The 14,361-nt window shown below is 39.0% G+C and overlaps 1 protein-coding gene across 4 annotated transcripts in view; it reads left to right on the top strand.

Moving 5' to 3' along the window:
• The first annotated feature begins 728 nt into the window (after positions 1–728).
• TEX9 (testis expressed 9) overlaps positions 729–14,361 on the top strand; it is a 107,013-nt gene continuing 93,380 nt past the window's right edge. For 3 of the 4 annotated variants that reach the window (XM_061431204.1, XM_061431203.1, XM_061431202.1), the window contains exons 1-2: positions 768–877; positions 981–1,072. In XM_061431204.1, coding sequence (XP_061287188.1) covers positions 857–877; positions 981–1,072 — 113 coding nt within the window. In that variant the 5' untranslated portion in view covers positions 768–856. Of the gene's footprint in view, positions 878–980; positions 1,073–14,361 lie in introns of all 4 variants that reach the window. The other variant, XM_061431205.1, reaches the window with a different exon arrangement.

The following is a 14,361-nucleotide window of genomic DNA, read 5'->3' as shown; positions in this document are numbered from 1 at the left end:
GTAGTTTGAGCATTCTTTGGCATTTCCTTTCTTTGGGATTGGAATGAAAACTGACTTTTTCCAGTCCTGTGGCCAGTGCTGAGTTTTCTAAGTTTGCTGGAATATTCAGTGCAGCACTTTCACAGCATCATCTTTTAGGATTTGAAATAGCTCAACTGGAATTCCATCTCCTCCACTATTCCATCACCTCCACTAACTTTGTTCGTAGTGATGCTTCCTAAGGCCCACTTGAGTTCACACTCCAGGATGTCTGGCTCTAGGTGAGTGATCACACTATCGTGACTACCTGGGTCGTGAAGATATTTTGTACAGTTCTTTTGTGTATTCTTGCTGCTGCTGCTGCTGCTAAGTCACTTCAGTCGTGTCCGACTCTGTGCGACCCCATAGACGGCAGCCCACCAGGTTCCCCCGTCTCTGGGATTCTCCAGGCAAGAACACTGGAGTGGGGTGCCATTGCCTTCTCCGGTGTATTCTTGCTACCTCTTCTTAATATCTTATGCTTCTGTTAGGTCCATACCATTTCTGTCCTTTATTGAGCCCATCTTTGCATGAAATGTTCCCTTGGCATCTCTGATTTTCTTGAAGACATCTCTAATTTTTCCCCTTCTATAAATCAGTCCACGACTTTGGCTTCTTCAGTTCCTGTAAGACTGCGGTTAGCGTTTACCGCAAGTCCGGTACAAAGACAGCAGCGCACACTCCCTAGTTCTCAGCCCGGTCCTAAGCTCGCGCTGTTTTCTGCCGAGAGTTGGGGCGTGGTCCCAATCGTGCCCTTAGCTGGAAGGCCGCCGGGGTTGTGATAACTCTCGCGGGAAAGTGCGTCGTTGCCGCGGTAACGGCGTCGTGGTCGCGGAACATGGCCGGGAGAAGTTTCAAGGTTAGTTCAACTGGCCTCTCCTGGGTAGCAGCTAGGTTTCGGCGTCCTGAGAATACCAAAATTTATTGAACTTTGGTTCTGAAAGTGTCTGCCTCTTTTACAGAGACCGGGCGTTTCAGGGACTCTGCTCCCGCCACGCATTCAGCAACCTGCCACGCCTCGACGGGACCTCCTCGCCAAGGAGGAAGAATATAAGTAAGAACTTCGGCGGTTCAGCTTTTTCTTCTTTCACCTAAATGAGGCTGCTTACAAGTACTTTTCCTGGTGACTGGATCTTTGAGACCGTTCATTGTCCAGCATTTTCTTCTCAGCCCATTTACTTGCCCTTCATCTTTTGTCTTTAACTTGAGCCGCGTCCTCGTAGGTGTTGGAAGTGGGAGAAAATTTTACCCAAATAAGTAAACCTGTTCGTCAGCAAGATGATATTTCTAAAAGTAGTTTGGATAGCGCGAATGGCCAGTGAATGGTTCAGTTTCTAGTTCAAGCAATTCCACTTAATTTCAGGTTCCTGGAGTTTACGTATGTAAATTTCTTTTAGGTTTGGTTTCTAAACTCAAAGCATGTTTCTCAGGGCATTTGGAATTTTCATTCTTATCCACGTTTGTTGGAGTTGGAAGGGTTTCCTTTCCTTACCTATTCTCAGTGTAATTACTGATATCCTGACATCACGTGTTTTCACTCTTGGACCACTCCACTCTTCATCCCCCGGTTGTCATGCAGATGTCAGTAATCTTGTTGATTTGATCTTGTCTCTCCCTTGCCTAAAACTTTGCAGTGGTTTCCAGTTGCACTTCAAAAGCTCTGTCACACTTGGCTTCTACCTCTTGTGTAATCTTGACCTCTTTCGTTTCTGTCTACCAAAGTGGCCTTTTTTGCCTATGATAAGTAGGCTTCCTATTACTCTTTTATTGTCGGATTAAGTTTTCTTTGCTATTAGTGTAACTTGTTACCATTAATTCATTTGTTAGTTTACTTTATGTCTGTTTTCTGTGCTGGACTGAGTTCCACGAGGTCACAGACCGTGTCTTTTATTTGCCCTCATGTTTACCCTTACCAAAAAAATAATATTTTAAAAGTGTACTTTCTTTTTAATTAATTTAAAGTAATGTAATTTAAAACTTGCAAAACATCCCAGCAATTCCTCAGATGGTTAAATGTAGTTACCAAATGATCTGTACCTAAAATGAAACCATGTTTAGAGTTAAAACTGAAGTGTACTGTATTTAGATAAGCTAGACATGTTGGCTTCCCATAGCATGTAGAAACATAATCATCTTCCACGGTTTGATAAAATGGGCCTATTATTCTAGTAACAGTGTACTTAATCAGTGGATCTGCTGTTCAGTACAGCTGTGAGTCAGCTAAACCACAAACATTTGTTTTCATTACCATGCATTAGGTTAATTCATCTGGGTATTTCGAAGTATATTTTGCACCTGGCCCTTCATTAAGGCTAATATTTAGTTGCTAAGTCTTGGCTCTTACAACCCCCATAGAATGTAGCCTTCCCTACTCCTCTGTCCATAGATTTCCCTAAACAGAATACTGGAGTAGGTTGCCATTTCCTTCTCCAGGGGATCTTCCCAACCGAGGGATGGAAATCTGTGTCTCCTACGTTGTAGACAGATTCTTTACCACTGAACCACCTGGGAAGCCTCTTGTTAAGGCTGTCAGTTCAGTTGAGTCGCTCAGTCATGTCTGACTCTTTGTGACCCCATTAATCGCAGCACGCCAGACCTCCCTGTCCATCACAAACTCCCCGAGTTCACTCAGACTCATGTCCATCTCATCCTCTGTCGTCCCCTTCTCCTCCTGCCCCCAATCCTTCCCAGCATCAGAGTCTTTTCCAATGAGTCAGCTCTTCCCATGAGGTGGCCAAAGTACTGGAGTTTCAGCTTTAGCATCATTCCTTCCAAAGAAATCCCAGGGCTGATCTCCTTCAGAATGGACTGGTTGGATCTCCTTACAGTCCAAGGGACTCTCAAGAGTCTTCTCCAACACCACAGCAAAAGCATCAATTCTTTGGCGCTCAGCCTTCTTCACAGTCCAACTCTCACATCCGTACACAACCACTGGAAAAACCATAGCCTTTGACGGACCTTTGTTGGCAAAGTAATGTCTCTGCTTTTGAATATGCTATCTAGGTTGGTCATAACTTTCCTTCCAAGGAGTAAGCATCTTTTAATTTCATGGCTGCAATCACCATCTGCAGTGATTTTGGAGCCCAGAAAAATAAAGTCTGACACTGTTTCCACCGTTTCCTCATCTATTTCCCATGAAGTGATGGGACCAGATGCCATGATCTTCGTTTTCTGATTGTTGAGCTTTAGGCCAACTTTTTCACTCTCCACTTTCACTTTCATCAAGAGGCTTTTTAGTTCCTCTTCACTTTCTGCCATAAGGGTGGTGTCATCTGCATATCTGAGGTTATTGATATTTCTCCCGGCAGTCTTGATTCCAGCTTGTGCTTCTTCCAGCCCAGCGTTTCTCATGATGTACTCTGCATATAAGTTAAATAAGCAGGGTGACAGTATACAGCCTTGACGTACTCCTTTTCCTATTTGGAACCAGTCTGTTGTTCCATGTCCAGTTCTAACTGTTGCTTCCTGACCTGTATACAGGTTTCTTAAGAGGCAGGTCAGGTGGTCTGGTATTCCCATCTCTTTCAGAATTTTCCACAGTTTATTGTGATCCACACAGTCAAAGGCTTTGGCATAGTCAATAAAGCAGAAATAGACGTTTTTTGGAACTCTCTTGCTTTTTCCATGATCCAGCGGATGTTGGCAATTTGATCTCTGGTTCCTCTGCCTTTTAAAACCAGCTTGAACATCAGGAAGTTCACGGTTCACATATTGCTGAAGCCTGGCTTGCAGAATTTTGAGCATTACTTTACTAGCATGTGATATGAGTGCAATTGTGCAGTAGTTTGTGCATTCTTTGGCATTGCCTTTCTTTGGGATTGGAATGAAAACTGACCTTTTCCAGTCCTGTGGCCACTGCTGAGTTTTCCAAATTTGCTGGCATATTGAGTACAGCACTTTCACAGCATCATCTTTCAGGATGTGAAATAGCTCAACTGGAATTCCATCGCCTCCACTAGCTTTGTTCGTAGTGATGCTTTCTAAGGCCCACTTGACTTCACATTCCAGAATGTCTGAGTCCAGCTTAAAGTCAGGCATCTATATTATGTTTTAGCAAAAGTTTTGCGGTAAAGGCTTCCTTTTGTTACTTGTTCTACATACTCTGAGGTGTGCAATGCTGAGGTGTTTGAACAAAGTAGCTCCCAGGTACTGCTTGAAGTTTGTGGATCACTCAGCACTATGGATAAAGGTGAAATGTTTGGCCATCTTTATAGGCAAGAATGTAAGATCATAACACAGTATTTTGCTACATGTTTTCTTGGTGTTAAGCATATGGGGATTTCGTTTTAATTAACTGAACACAGCACTTCCCAGGGATCCCAATGTAGAATCTTTCACAATCAGCTCTTGTCACATAGTTGGAGGAAATAATTACTATGCTGCTAAGTCACTTCAGTTGTGTCCTACTCTGTGCAACCCCATAGATGGCAGCCCACCAGGCTCCCCGTCCCTGGGATTCTCCAGGCAAGAACACTGGAGTGCGTTGCCATTTCCTTCTCCAATGCATGAAAGTAAAAAGTGAAAGTGAAGTCGCTCAGTTGTGTCCGACCCTCAGCAACCCCATGGACTGCAGCCTTCCAGGCTCCTCTGTATGAGATAGTAAACCAAGGAATATGTTAATCACTCAAATCAATAGATATTCCAAGCCATGTGCTTGTATCATAAAATGAGAAAGCTAAATAGTAAGATTATGTGGCATCTGTTTTAACTAACCTTGATAGCTTGCAGGGCAAGCCTTCCCCCAAACTTCTTGCTGCTAAATGCCAACTAAATTGGACATATAGATTAATTTGCAGAGAACTGATATCTTTTTATTATTGAATCTGCCTTTCCATGGATATGATATATCTGTATTTTACATGGAGGGGTTTTTGGTGTCCATTAATAATATTTTCTCATATTACTACATAAAGTCTTAAATATTCTTTTCAAGGTACTTTATAGTTTTGTTGTTATAATGAATGGCTTTTTTCCTACTACATTTTCTAATTGGTTGTATGTATAGAAACGTTACTGATTTTTTGTATATCGATCCTACACCTGTATTTGTCAAGAGTGTCAGCACCGCTGAACTCTCTTATTTTGCAGAGTCCTTTGAGCTTTTTGTAAAGATGGTTATATCATATGCAAATTGTGATAGTTTTGTTCCTTTACAATTTCTTCTGCATCTTTTTTCTTGATCTGATTAGAACCTCCAGTATAATATGGAATAGAAAAAATGGTGGTAAGCATTATCATCTTAGTTACGATTTTCACTAGTCTGCATTTAATAATGTGTCACTACAATTGAGATTTGCTATAGAATTTTTTTAAAACTTTTTATTGTATACTGGAGTATAGCTGATTAACAGTGTTGTAATAGTTTCAGGTGGACAGCAGTATCAGCCATATCGGCTTTGTGCTGTATGTGCTGTGCTCAGTTGCTCAGTTGTGTCCAACTCTTTGGGACCTCATGGACTGTAAACCGTCAGGCTCCTCTGTCCATGGAATTTTCCAGGCAAGAGTACTGGAGCAGTTTTTTTTTTTTTTTTTTTTTAAGTAACCTCCTTACTGTTCTCCATAGTAGCTGTACCATGTAACAGTGTAGGAGAATTCCCTTCTCTCCACACGCTCTCCAGTATTTGTTGTTTGTGGATTTTTTGATGATACCCATTCTGACTGGTATGAGGTGATTTCTCATTGTAGTTTCGATTTTCTTTTCTCTAATAACTAGTGATGTTGAATGTCTTTCCATGTGCTCATTAGCCATCTGTATGTCCTACCATATGACTCTACAATCCCACTCTTGTGCATATATCTGGAGAAAAACACCCGAAAGGATACACATACCACAGTGTTCATTACAGCACTGTTTATAATAGCCAAGACATGGAGGCAATCTAAATGTCCATCAACAGAGGAATGGTTAAAGGTGTGGTACATATATACAGTGGAATATTACTTGGCCATTAAAAAGAATGAAATAATGCCATTTGCAGCAAAATGGATGAGTGTCATATTGAGTGAAGTTAGACAGAGAAGGAGAGATATTGTATGACATCCCTTATGTGTAGAATCTAAAAAGAAATGATACAATGCACTTACTTACAAAACAAAAAGATTCACAGACTTAAAAATGAATTTATGGTTGCCAGGGGAAAGGGATAGTTTAAGGGAGTCTGGAAAGATCATGTACACACAGCTATATTTAAAATGGATAACCAATGTGGAGCTCTGCTCAGTGTTATGTGTCAGCCTGGATGGGAGGGGGATTTGAGGGAGAATGGATACATACATATATATATGGCTGAGTCCCTTCACTGTTCACCTGAAACTACCACAACATTGTTAATTGGCCATACTCTAATACAAATAAAAAGTTTAAAGTTTGAAAATAAATATTGAAAAAAAAAAAATACTGGAGTGGGTTGCCATTTCCTACTCCAGAGGATCTTCCTGATCCAGAGATGGAACCCGTGTCTTTTGGGTCTCCTGCATTGTTGGGCAAATGCTTCCCTACTGTGCCACCTGGGAAGCCCCCAGCACACAATGTTGTGATAGTTTTGGGTGGACAGCAAAGGGACTCTGCCATTTATGTACATGTATCCATTCTCCCCCAAACTCCCCTTCCATCCGGAGTGCCACATAACATTGAATAGAGTTTCTTGTGCTGTACAGTAGATTAGATCCTTGTTGGTTATCCATGTTTTGAAAATTTTATTTTTTAATTGGTGGAAAATTGCTTTACAATTTTGCCTTGGTTTCTGCTGTTCAACAATGTGAATCAGTCATAATTATATATATATCATCCCTCCTTAGCTTCCCTCCTGTCCCCACACCCCACCCCTCTAGGTCATCACAGAGGTCCAGGCTGGGCTCCCTATGTTATTGAGCAGCTTTCTCACTAACTGTTTTAGTGTATGATAGTGTATATATGTCAATGCTACTTTCTCAGTTTGTCCCACCCTAACCTTCCTCTTCTGTGTCCACAAGTCCATTCTCTAATAGATTTATCAGTATTGTTTTTCTAGATTACATGTATATGCATTAATATACAATACTTGGTTCTTCTCTTCCTTGTTTTAATCTTGCTTTGCATAAGAGGCTCCAGGTTCATGCGCCTCACTACAACTATCTCAGATTCATTCCTTTTTATGGCTGAGCAATGTTACATTGTATAAATGTACCACAACTTCCTAATCCATTTATTTTCTAGTGTGTATGTCCAGTAGTGGTATTCCTGGGTCATAAGGTTTATTCCTAGTTTCTTACTCTCCATACTATTTTCAATAACTAGATTTATGCCTAGCTAGTTTTTAAGGAATCTCATACTGTGTTCTATAATAGCTGTATCAGTTTACATTCCCATCATGCTGTAGAATTTTGGCTAAATATTTTTTATCAGGCTTGAGGACACAGTTTCCATTAATTCTTTATTTTTTAGTCTAGGATGTGAAGTGAAGTGAAAGTTGCTCAGTCGTGACCAACTCTTTGCGACCTCCCCTGGACTATATAGTCCATGGAATTCTCCAGGCCAGAATACTGGAGTGGGTAGCTTTTCCCTTCTCCAGGGGATCTTCCCGACACAGGGATCGAACCCAGGTCTCTCACATTGACAATATTATATCCTTTTTTGTATTTTGAATGAATGTTAAATTTTAACGAAGTCCCCCCCCCAAATTTATGTAGGTAATGAAAATTTTGTCACCCTGTCATCTAATGTTTTAACATACTGAACTACAAAGACAGGTTTATTGTTTTCTTTGAAAGTCCCCTGTGTTAGATTGCTTTAATTTTATGTAGATTTTTTATTTCATCTATAAACAAAATGAAATTGGTCCTACATTTTTTTCTAGTTCTTTACCTTTCTGATTTTGATATCATTAGTATCCTGACCTCATAAAATAAACTGAGCAGCTTTCCTTTTTTGTTTTATTCTGTTCTTGGAAGTTTCTTGTAATCAGAGATCATCTGCCCTATGATTAAAATTGTGAAACTGAGTCTAGTGTGAGGTTTTTTTTTTTTATTCTGTGAATTGTTTCTTTAATAATTATTGCTTAAAGAATAAATTTTGGTTATTTGCTAGTTTTCTAGAAAACTGTCCATTTCCTGTATGTGTCAGTTCAGTTTAGTCACTCTGTCGTGTCCGACTCTTTGCAACCCCATGAATTGCAGCACACCAGGCCTCCCTGTCCATCACCAGCTCCCGGAGTTCACTGAGACTCACGTCCATCGAGTCAGTGATGCCATCCAGCCATCTCATCCTCTGTCATCCCCTTCTCCTCCTGCCCTCAATCCCTCCCAGCATCAGAGTCTTTTCCAATGAGTCAACTCTTCACATGAGGTGGCCAAAGTACTGGAGTTTCAGTTTTAGCATCATTCCTTCCAAAGAAATCCCAGGGCTGATCTTCAGAATGGACTGGTTGGATCTCCTTGCAGTCCAAGGGACTCTCAAGAGTCTTCTCCAACACTACAGTTCAAAAGCATCCATTCTTCGGTGCTCAGCTTTCTTCACAGTCCAACTCTCACATCCATACATGACCACTGGAAAAACCATAGCCTTGACTAGACGAACCTTTGTTGGCAAAGTAATGTCTCTGCTTTTCAATATGCTATCTAGGTTGGTCATAACTTTTCTTCCAAGGAGTAAGCGTCTTTTAATTTCATGGCTGCAATCACCATCTGCAGTGATTTTGGAGCCCCCCAAAAATAAAGTCTGACACTGTTTCCCCATCTATTTCCCATGAAGTGATGGGACCAAATGCCATGATCTTCGTTTTCTGAATGTTGAGCTTTAAGCCAACTTTTTGACTCTCCACTTTCACTTTTCATCAAGAGGCTTTTTAGTTCCTTTTCGCTTTCTGCCATAAGGGTGGTGTCATCTGCGTATCTGAGGTTATTGATATTTCTCCCGACAATCTTGATTCCAGCTTGTGCTTCTTCCAGCCCAGCATTTCTCGTGATGTACTCTGCATTTAAGTTAAATAAGCAGGGTGACAATATACAGCCTTGACGTACTCCTTTTCCTATTTGGAACCAGTCTGTTGTTCCATGTCCAGTTCTAACTGTTGCTTCCTGACCTGCATGTAAGTTTCTCAAGAGGAAACATACATTTATTCTAATTATGCTCTTATATTTTAAGTCTTTACTATATCTGTAACTTAATACATATCTTCTTTTGGGGCCTTTTCTGTCAGTCTTATTGGGAGATGTATATGTTTTATTGGTCTTTTCAGAGAATTAACTTTTGGTTTTATTGCTAATTTTCTGTGTGATTAAAAATTTTTTTCATTAGCCTTATCTTTATAGTTTCTTTTTCTTCTAATTGTGGATTTAGTTTTTCTTACTTTAGTTTTCTAGTTTTTTAATACATTTAAATTTTGCATTTAAATTTAATACATTTAATATTTCTCTGCAACCATAGCTAATCTGTATTTCAAGGTCTGTATTGATATGTCTATTCTTTCTGATTATTTAGTTTTGAATATTTTATGATTTTCATAGTGTTTATTTTAGGAGTGTGTTTTTGTAATTGCCAAGCATCTGTTTGTTTGCTTTTATTTTTAATTGTACTATGGTCAGAGAATGTATGTATGATTTATTTTCAAAAGCGTTTTGAAAGTTATGACCAGGTACATGTGGAATTTTTGTAAATATTCAGTGTATTCTTTGATAGAAAGTGTATTTACTATTTGTTGACTAATAACTTAGATCAAGGTAATTACTTTTGCTGTCCATAATAGCAGTACCCTCATCATTTTTTTCTCCAGTAGCTATATTGGCTTCTGTTAGAGGTGTACTACGGAGAAGGCAGTGGCACCCCACTCCAGTACTCTTGCCTGGAAAATCCCATGGACGGAGGAGCCTGGTGGGCTGCAGTCCATGGGGTCGCTAAGAGTCAGACACGACTGAGCAACTTCACTTTCACTTTTCACTTTCATGCATTGGAGAAGGAAATGGCAACCCACTCCAGTGCTCTTGCCTGGAGAATCCCAGGGACAGGGGAGCCTGGTGGGCTGCCGTCTATGGGGTCGCACAGAGTCCGACACGACTGAAGCGACGCAGCAGCAGCAGCAGAGGTGTACTAAAATCAGCTATAATTATAACTTAAAAATTTCTTTTAATTTGTCCATTTTTGTTTGGGAGCTATATCATTTTATTTAAAACCTCTTGAATAATTCCTGTCATTATTTGTAGTGTCTTTACATCTTTTTCATTCTTTTATTTTCAAACTTTGTATGTCATGTAGCTTTATTAAGAACATTTCTTTTTTACTCTCTAATAATTTCTGCCTTCTAATAAGTGAATTTATGGTATTTTGTTTGTTGATTTGAAGTTGTTTTGGTCATCTTATGTTTTGTTTTCTATTTGTGCCTTTTCTTTGGTTCTTTTCTGTCGTTTATTTGTTGAATGAGTTTTCATTATATCTTTATTTTCCCTTTATTGTTTTTGGAAAGACCTCAGAATAGTTTAACTTGGTTTCCCTTGTTTGCAAGTTAAATACTAGTTACTTCCCCTTTGTTTTGCATACCCCTACCTGTGTTTTCATATTCTGTGCTAATTTAGATTTATCATCATGTTTTGTCATTTCTTTGCATCATGATTCCTTTTTTTTCTAGGTTCAGTTTCCTTTTTTTATGAAGCATAGAGCATTCCTTACTTTTCTATGTGAAAATCTGAGGCTTAAATTCACCAGTCTTACCTGAAAATTTTACTTTGTATTTATTCTTCAAAGATAGTTTAGCTGAATATAGAACTTGAAATGGCTAGCCCCTGCAGCCCACCTCCTGACAGTTCATTAAAAGTACCATTTGATGGGGAGGTTGGGAGGGAGGAGGGTTCAGGATGGGGAGCATGTGTATATCTGAAATTAAAAAATTAAAAAAAAAAAAAATAAAAGTACCATTTGGTTGTCCAAAGGTACCATTGTAATCTAGAGATATTGATAAGCCATCTGCTGTCAGCTTCTAAGATAATCATGTTGGGAGACTATTTTTCTCTCTTCTTTTTAAATGTTTGGTTTGTAATTTAAAGCATATTTTCCTTGTCTTTGAAGTTATACAGTTTTACCCAGTGTGTACGGGTGTGGATTTGTTTTCTTGATTCTGCCTGGGATCCCTGTAATTATTCATTTCTGGAAAATTCTCAGCATTATTTCTTTTTATAAAAAGTAGTATCTTTTGTTTTTTGTCTCTTACTGTATCTTCAGGTTTCAAATAATTTTTGTTTTTTTTTTGTTTTATTGAGGTATACTTGATTTACAATATTATAGTACTTTAGGTTTATAGCATAGTGATTCAAAACTTTTATAAATTTATTCCATTTAAAATTATTGTCAAATAATAGCTGTATTTCCTGTTTTGTACAGTATATCTTTATGTGTTTGTGGTAAGTCATATCTGACTGTGTGACCCTATGGACTGTAGCCCGCTGGGCTTCTCTGTGCATGGGATTCTCCAGGCAAGAATACTGGAGTGGGTTGCTGTGCCCTCCTCCAGGGGATCTTCCTCACCTAGGGATCGAACCCATGTCTCTTACGTCATCTCCTGCATTGGCCAGTGGGTTCTTTACCACTAGCTCCACCTGAGAAGCCCATATATCCTTGTATCTTATTTATTTCATACACAGCAGTTTGTGTATCTTAATTCTTCACGACTATCATATGCCTTTCTTCTTCCCTCTTCCCATTGGTAACCATTAGTTTGTTCTCTATGTATGTGGGTCTGTTTCTATTCTGTTATATTCATTCATTTGCTTTATTTTTTAGATTTACACATAAGTGATAACACACAGTATTTGTCTTTCTCTGTCTGACGTGTTTCACTAACCAGAATACCCTCCAGGTCCATTCATGTTGTTGCAAATGCAAAGTTTCATTTTTTTCATAATTGAACAGTATATCATAGTGTGTATGTATGTATTTTTATGCCACATCCTCTTTATCCATTCATCTGTTGATGAACATGTTGATGAACATATCTTGTCTCTTGTAAATGCTGCTATGAACATGAGGGTGCATATTTTTTTTTCAAAGTAGTGCTTTCATTTTTGTTGGATATATATGCAAGAGTGGAATTACTGGGTTATATGGTAGTTACATCTTCAATTTTTTGAGAAACTGCCATACTGTTTTCCACAGTGGCTGCACCAATTTATATTCCCACCAACAGTGTAGGAGGGTTCCCTTTTCTCCACATTCTTGCCAACATTTGTTATTTGTGGTCTTTTTGATAATAGCCATTCTGACAGGTATGAGATCATATTATAGCTTTGCTTTACATTTCTCTGATGATTAACAATGTTGTGCTTTACATGTGCCCATTGGCCATCTGTATTCTTCTTTGGGAAAATGCCTTTTCATGTTTTCTTCCCATTTTTTAACCAGATTATTTGTTTTGTGTTTTTTTTAGTATTGAGTAGTATTAGCTATTTATATATTTTGAATATTAAACCCTTGTTAGTCATATCATTTGCAAACATTTTCTTCCATTCAGTAGATGTTCATTTTGTCAGTGGTTTCCTTTCCTTTTTTTTTTTTCTCCCCTTTCAAGTTTAATTAGGTCCTGTGCATGTATGTATGTATTTTATTTTCTTAGGAGACAGATCCAAAAAATATTATTGTGATTTATGTCAAAGAATATTCTACCTATGTTTTCTTCTCAGGTTTTATGGTTTGTGGTCTTACATTTAGGTCTTTAATCCATTTTGAGTTTATTTTTGTGTATGCTGTGAAAAAAGTTCTTATTTTACTTTAAATGTAGCAGCCCGTCTTCCCAGCATGACTTACTGAAAGACTGTCTTTTCTTCACTGTATATTTTTTTCTGCTTTGTCACAGTTACCCACGTAAGTGTAGGTTTGTTTCTGGGCTCACCCTTCTGCTCCGTTGATCTATGTGTCTGCTTTTGTTCCAGCACCATACTGTTTCACCTGCCCTAGCTTTGTAGTAGAATGATCTATGGATCAAACCAAGAAGAATAATAAACACTTCTACCAAATATTTAGAAAAGAGTTAATGCTTATCCTAAAACAATTCCAAAAAGTTGCAGAGTGAGGAACACTTCTGAACTCATTGAATGAGGCCAGCATCACCTTGATACTAAAGCTATACAAAGATATTACAAAAAAGAAAATTATAGGCTAATATCATTGATGAACATCAATGTAAAAATCCTCAATAAAATATTAGCAAACTGAATCCAGTAATATATTGAAAGGATCATACACTGTGATCAAGTGAGTGTTATCCTGGGATGCAAGGGTGGTTCAATATCTGGGAATCTTATCAATGTGATACACACATTAACAAAAGGAGAATAAAAATCATATGCTTATCTGAATAGATCATATGATCAAATGCAAAAAAAAAATTTGACAAAACTCAACATCCATTTATGATAAAAACTCTCCTGTCCTCAGTGTGTGTGTGTGTGTGTGTGTGTGTGTGTGTGTGTGTGTGTGTGTGTTAGTCGCTCAGTTGTGTCTCTTTGCAACCCCATGGACTGTAGCCCACCAGGCTCCTTTGTCCATGGGATTCTCCAGGCAAGAATACTGGAGTGGGTTGCCATTTCCTTCTCCACAATGTTTGTGTAGAGGGAATATATTTCAACATAATGAAGTCCATATATAAGCTCATGGGCTTCCCAGTTTAGCTCAAATGGTAAAGAAACTGTCTGCAATACAGGAGACCCAGGTTCAATCCCTAGCTTGGGAAGATCCCCTGAAAAAAGGTGTGGCAACCCTCCCCACCATTCTTTCTTGGAGACTTCCATGGACGAGGAGCCTGGCAGGCTACAGTCCATGGAGTCACAGAGAATCAGACACGACTGAGTGACTAACACACACGTATAGGCTCATAGCTAACATAATATTTGGTGGTGAAAAGCTAAAAGCATTTTATCTAAGATCGGAAACAAGCATTTTCGTCTAAGATCAGGATGCTCACTCTTAGCACTTTAATTCAGCATAGTATTGAAAGTCCTAGCCATGGTAATCAGAGAAGGAACAAAAGAAAAGGAATCTAACTGGAAGGGAAGTAAAAGTGTCACTGTTTGCTGACAGGATACTATACATAGAAAATCCTAATGATGCCACCAGAAAGCTAGTACAGCTCATCAGTGAATTCAGTAGAGTTGCAAAATTAATACTCATTTCCCTGGTGGCTCAGTTGGTAAAAGAATCCGCTTGCAATGCAAGAGACTGCCTGCAATACAGGAGACCCAGGTTTGATCCCTCGGTCAAGAGGATTCCCTGGAGAAGGAAATGGCAACCCACAGTAGTATCCTTGCCTGGGAAATCCCATGGATAGAGGAACCTGGTGGACACGGCTCATGTGGTCACCAGAGTCAGACATGACTTAGCAACTA

The sequence above is a fragment of the Bos javanicus genome, chromosome 10 (assembly GCF_032452875.1).
Source record: "Bos javanicus breed banteng chromosome 10, ARS-OSU_banteng_1.0, whole genome shotgun sequence".
Classification (NCBI taxonomy): Eukaryota; Metazoa; Chordata; class Mammalia; order Artiodactyla; family Bovidae; genus Bos; species Bos javanicus.
Note: the sequence above shows the minus strand (reverse complement) of the source record. Positions and strands in the feature narration are given on the sequence as shown.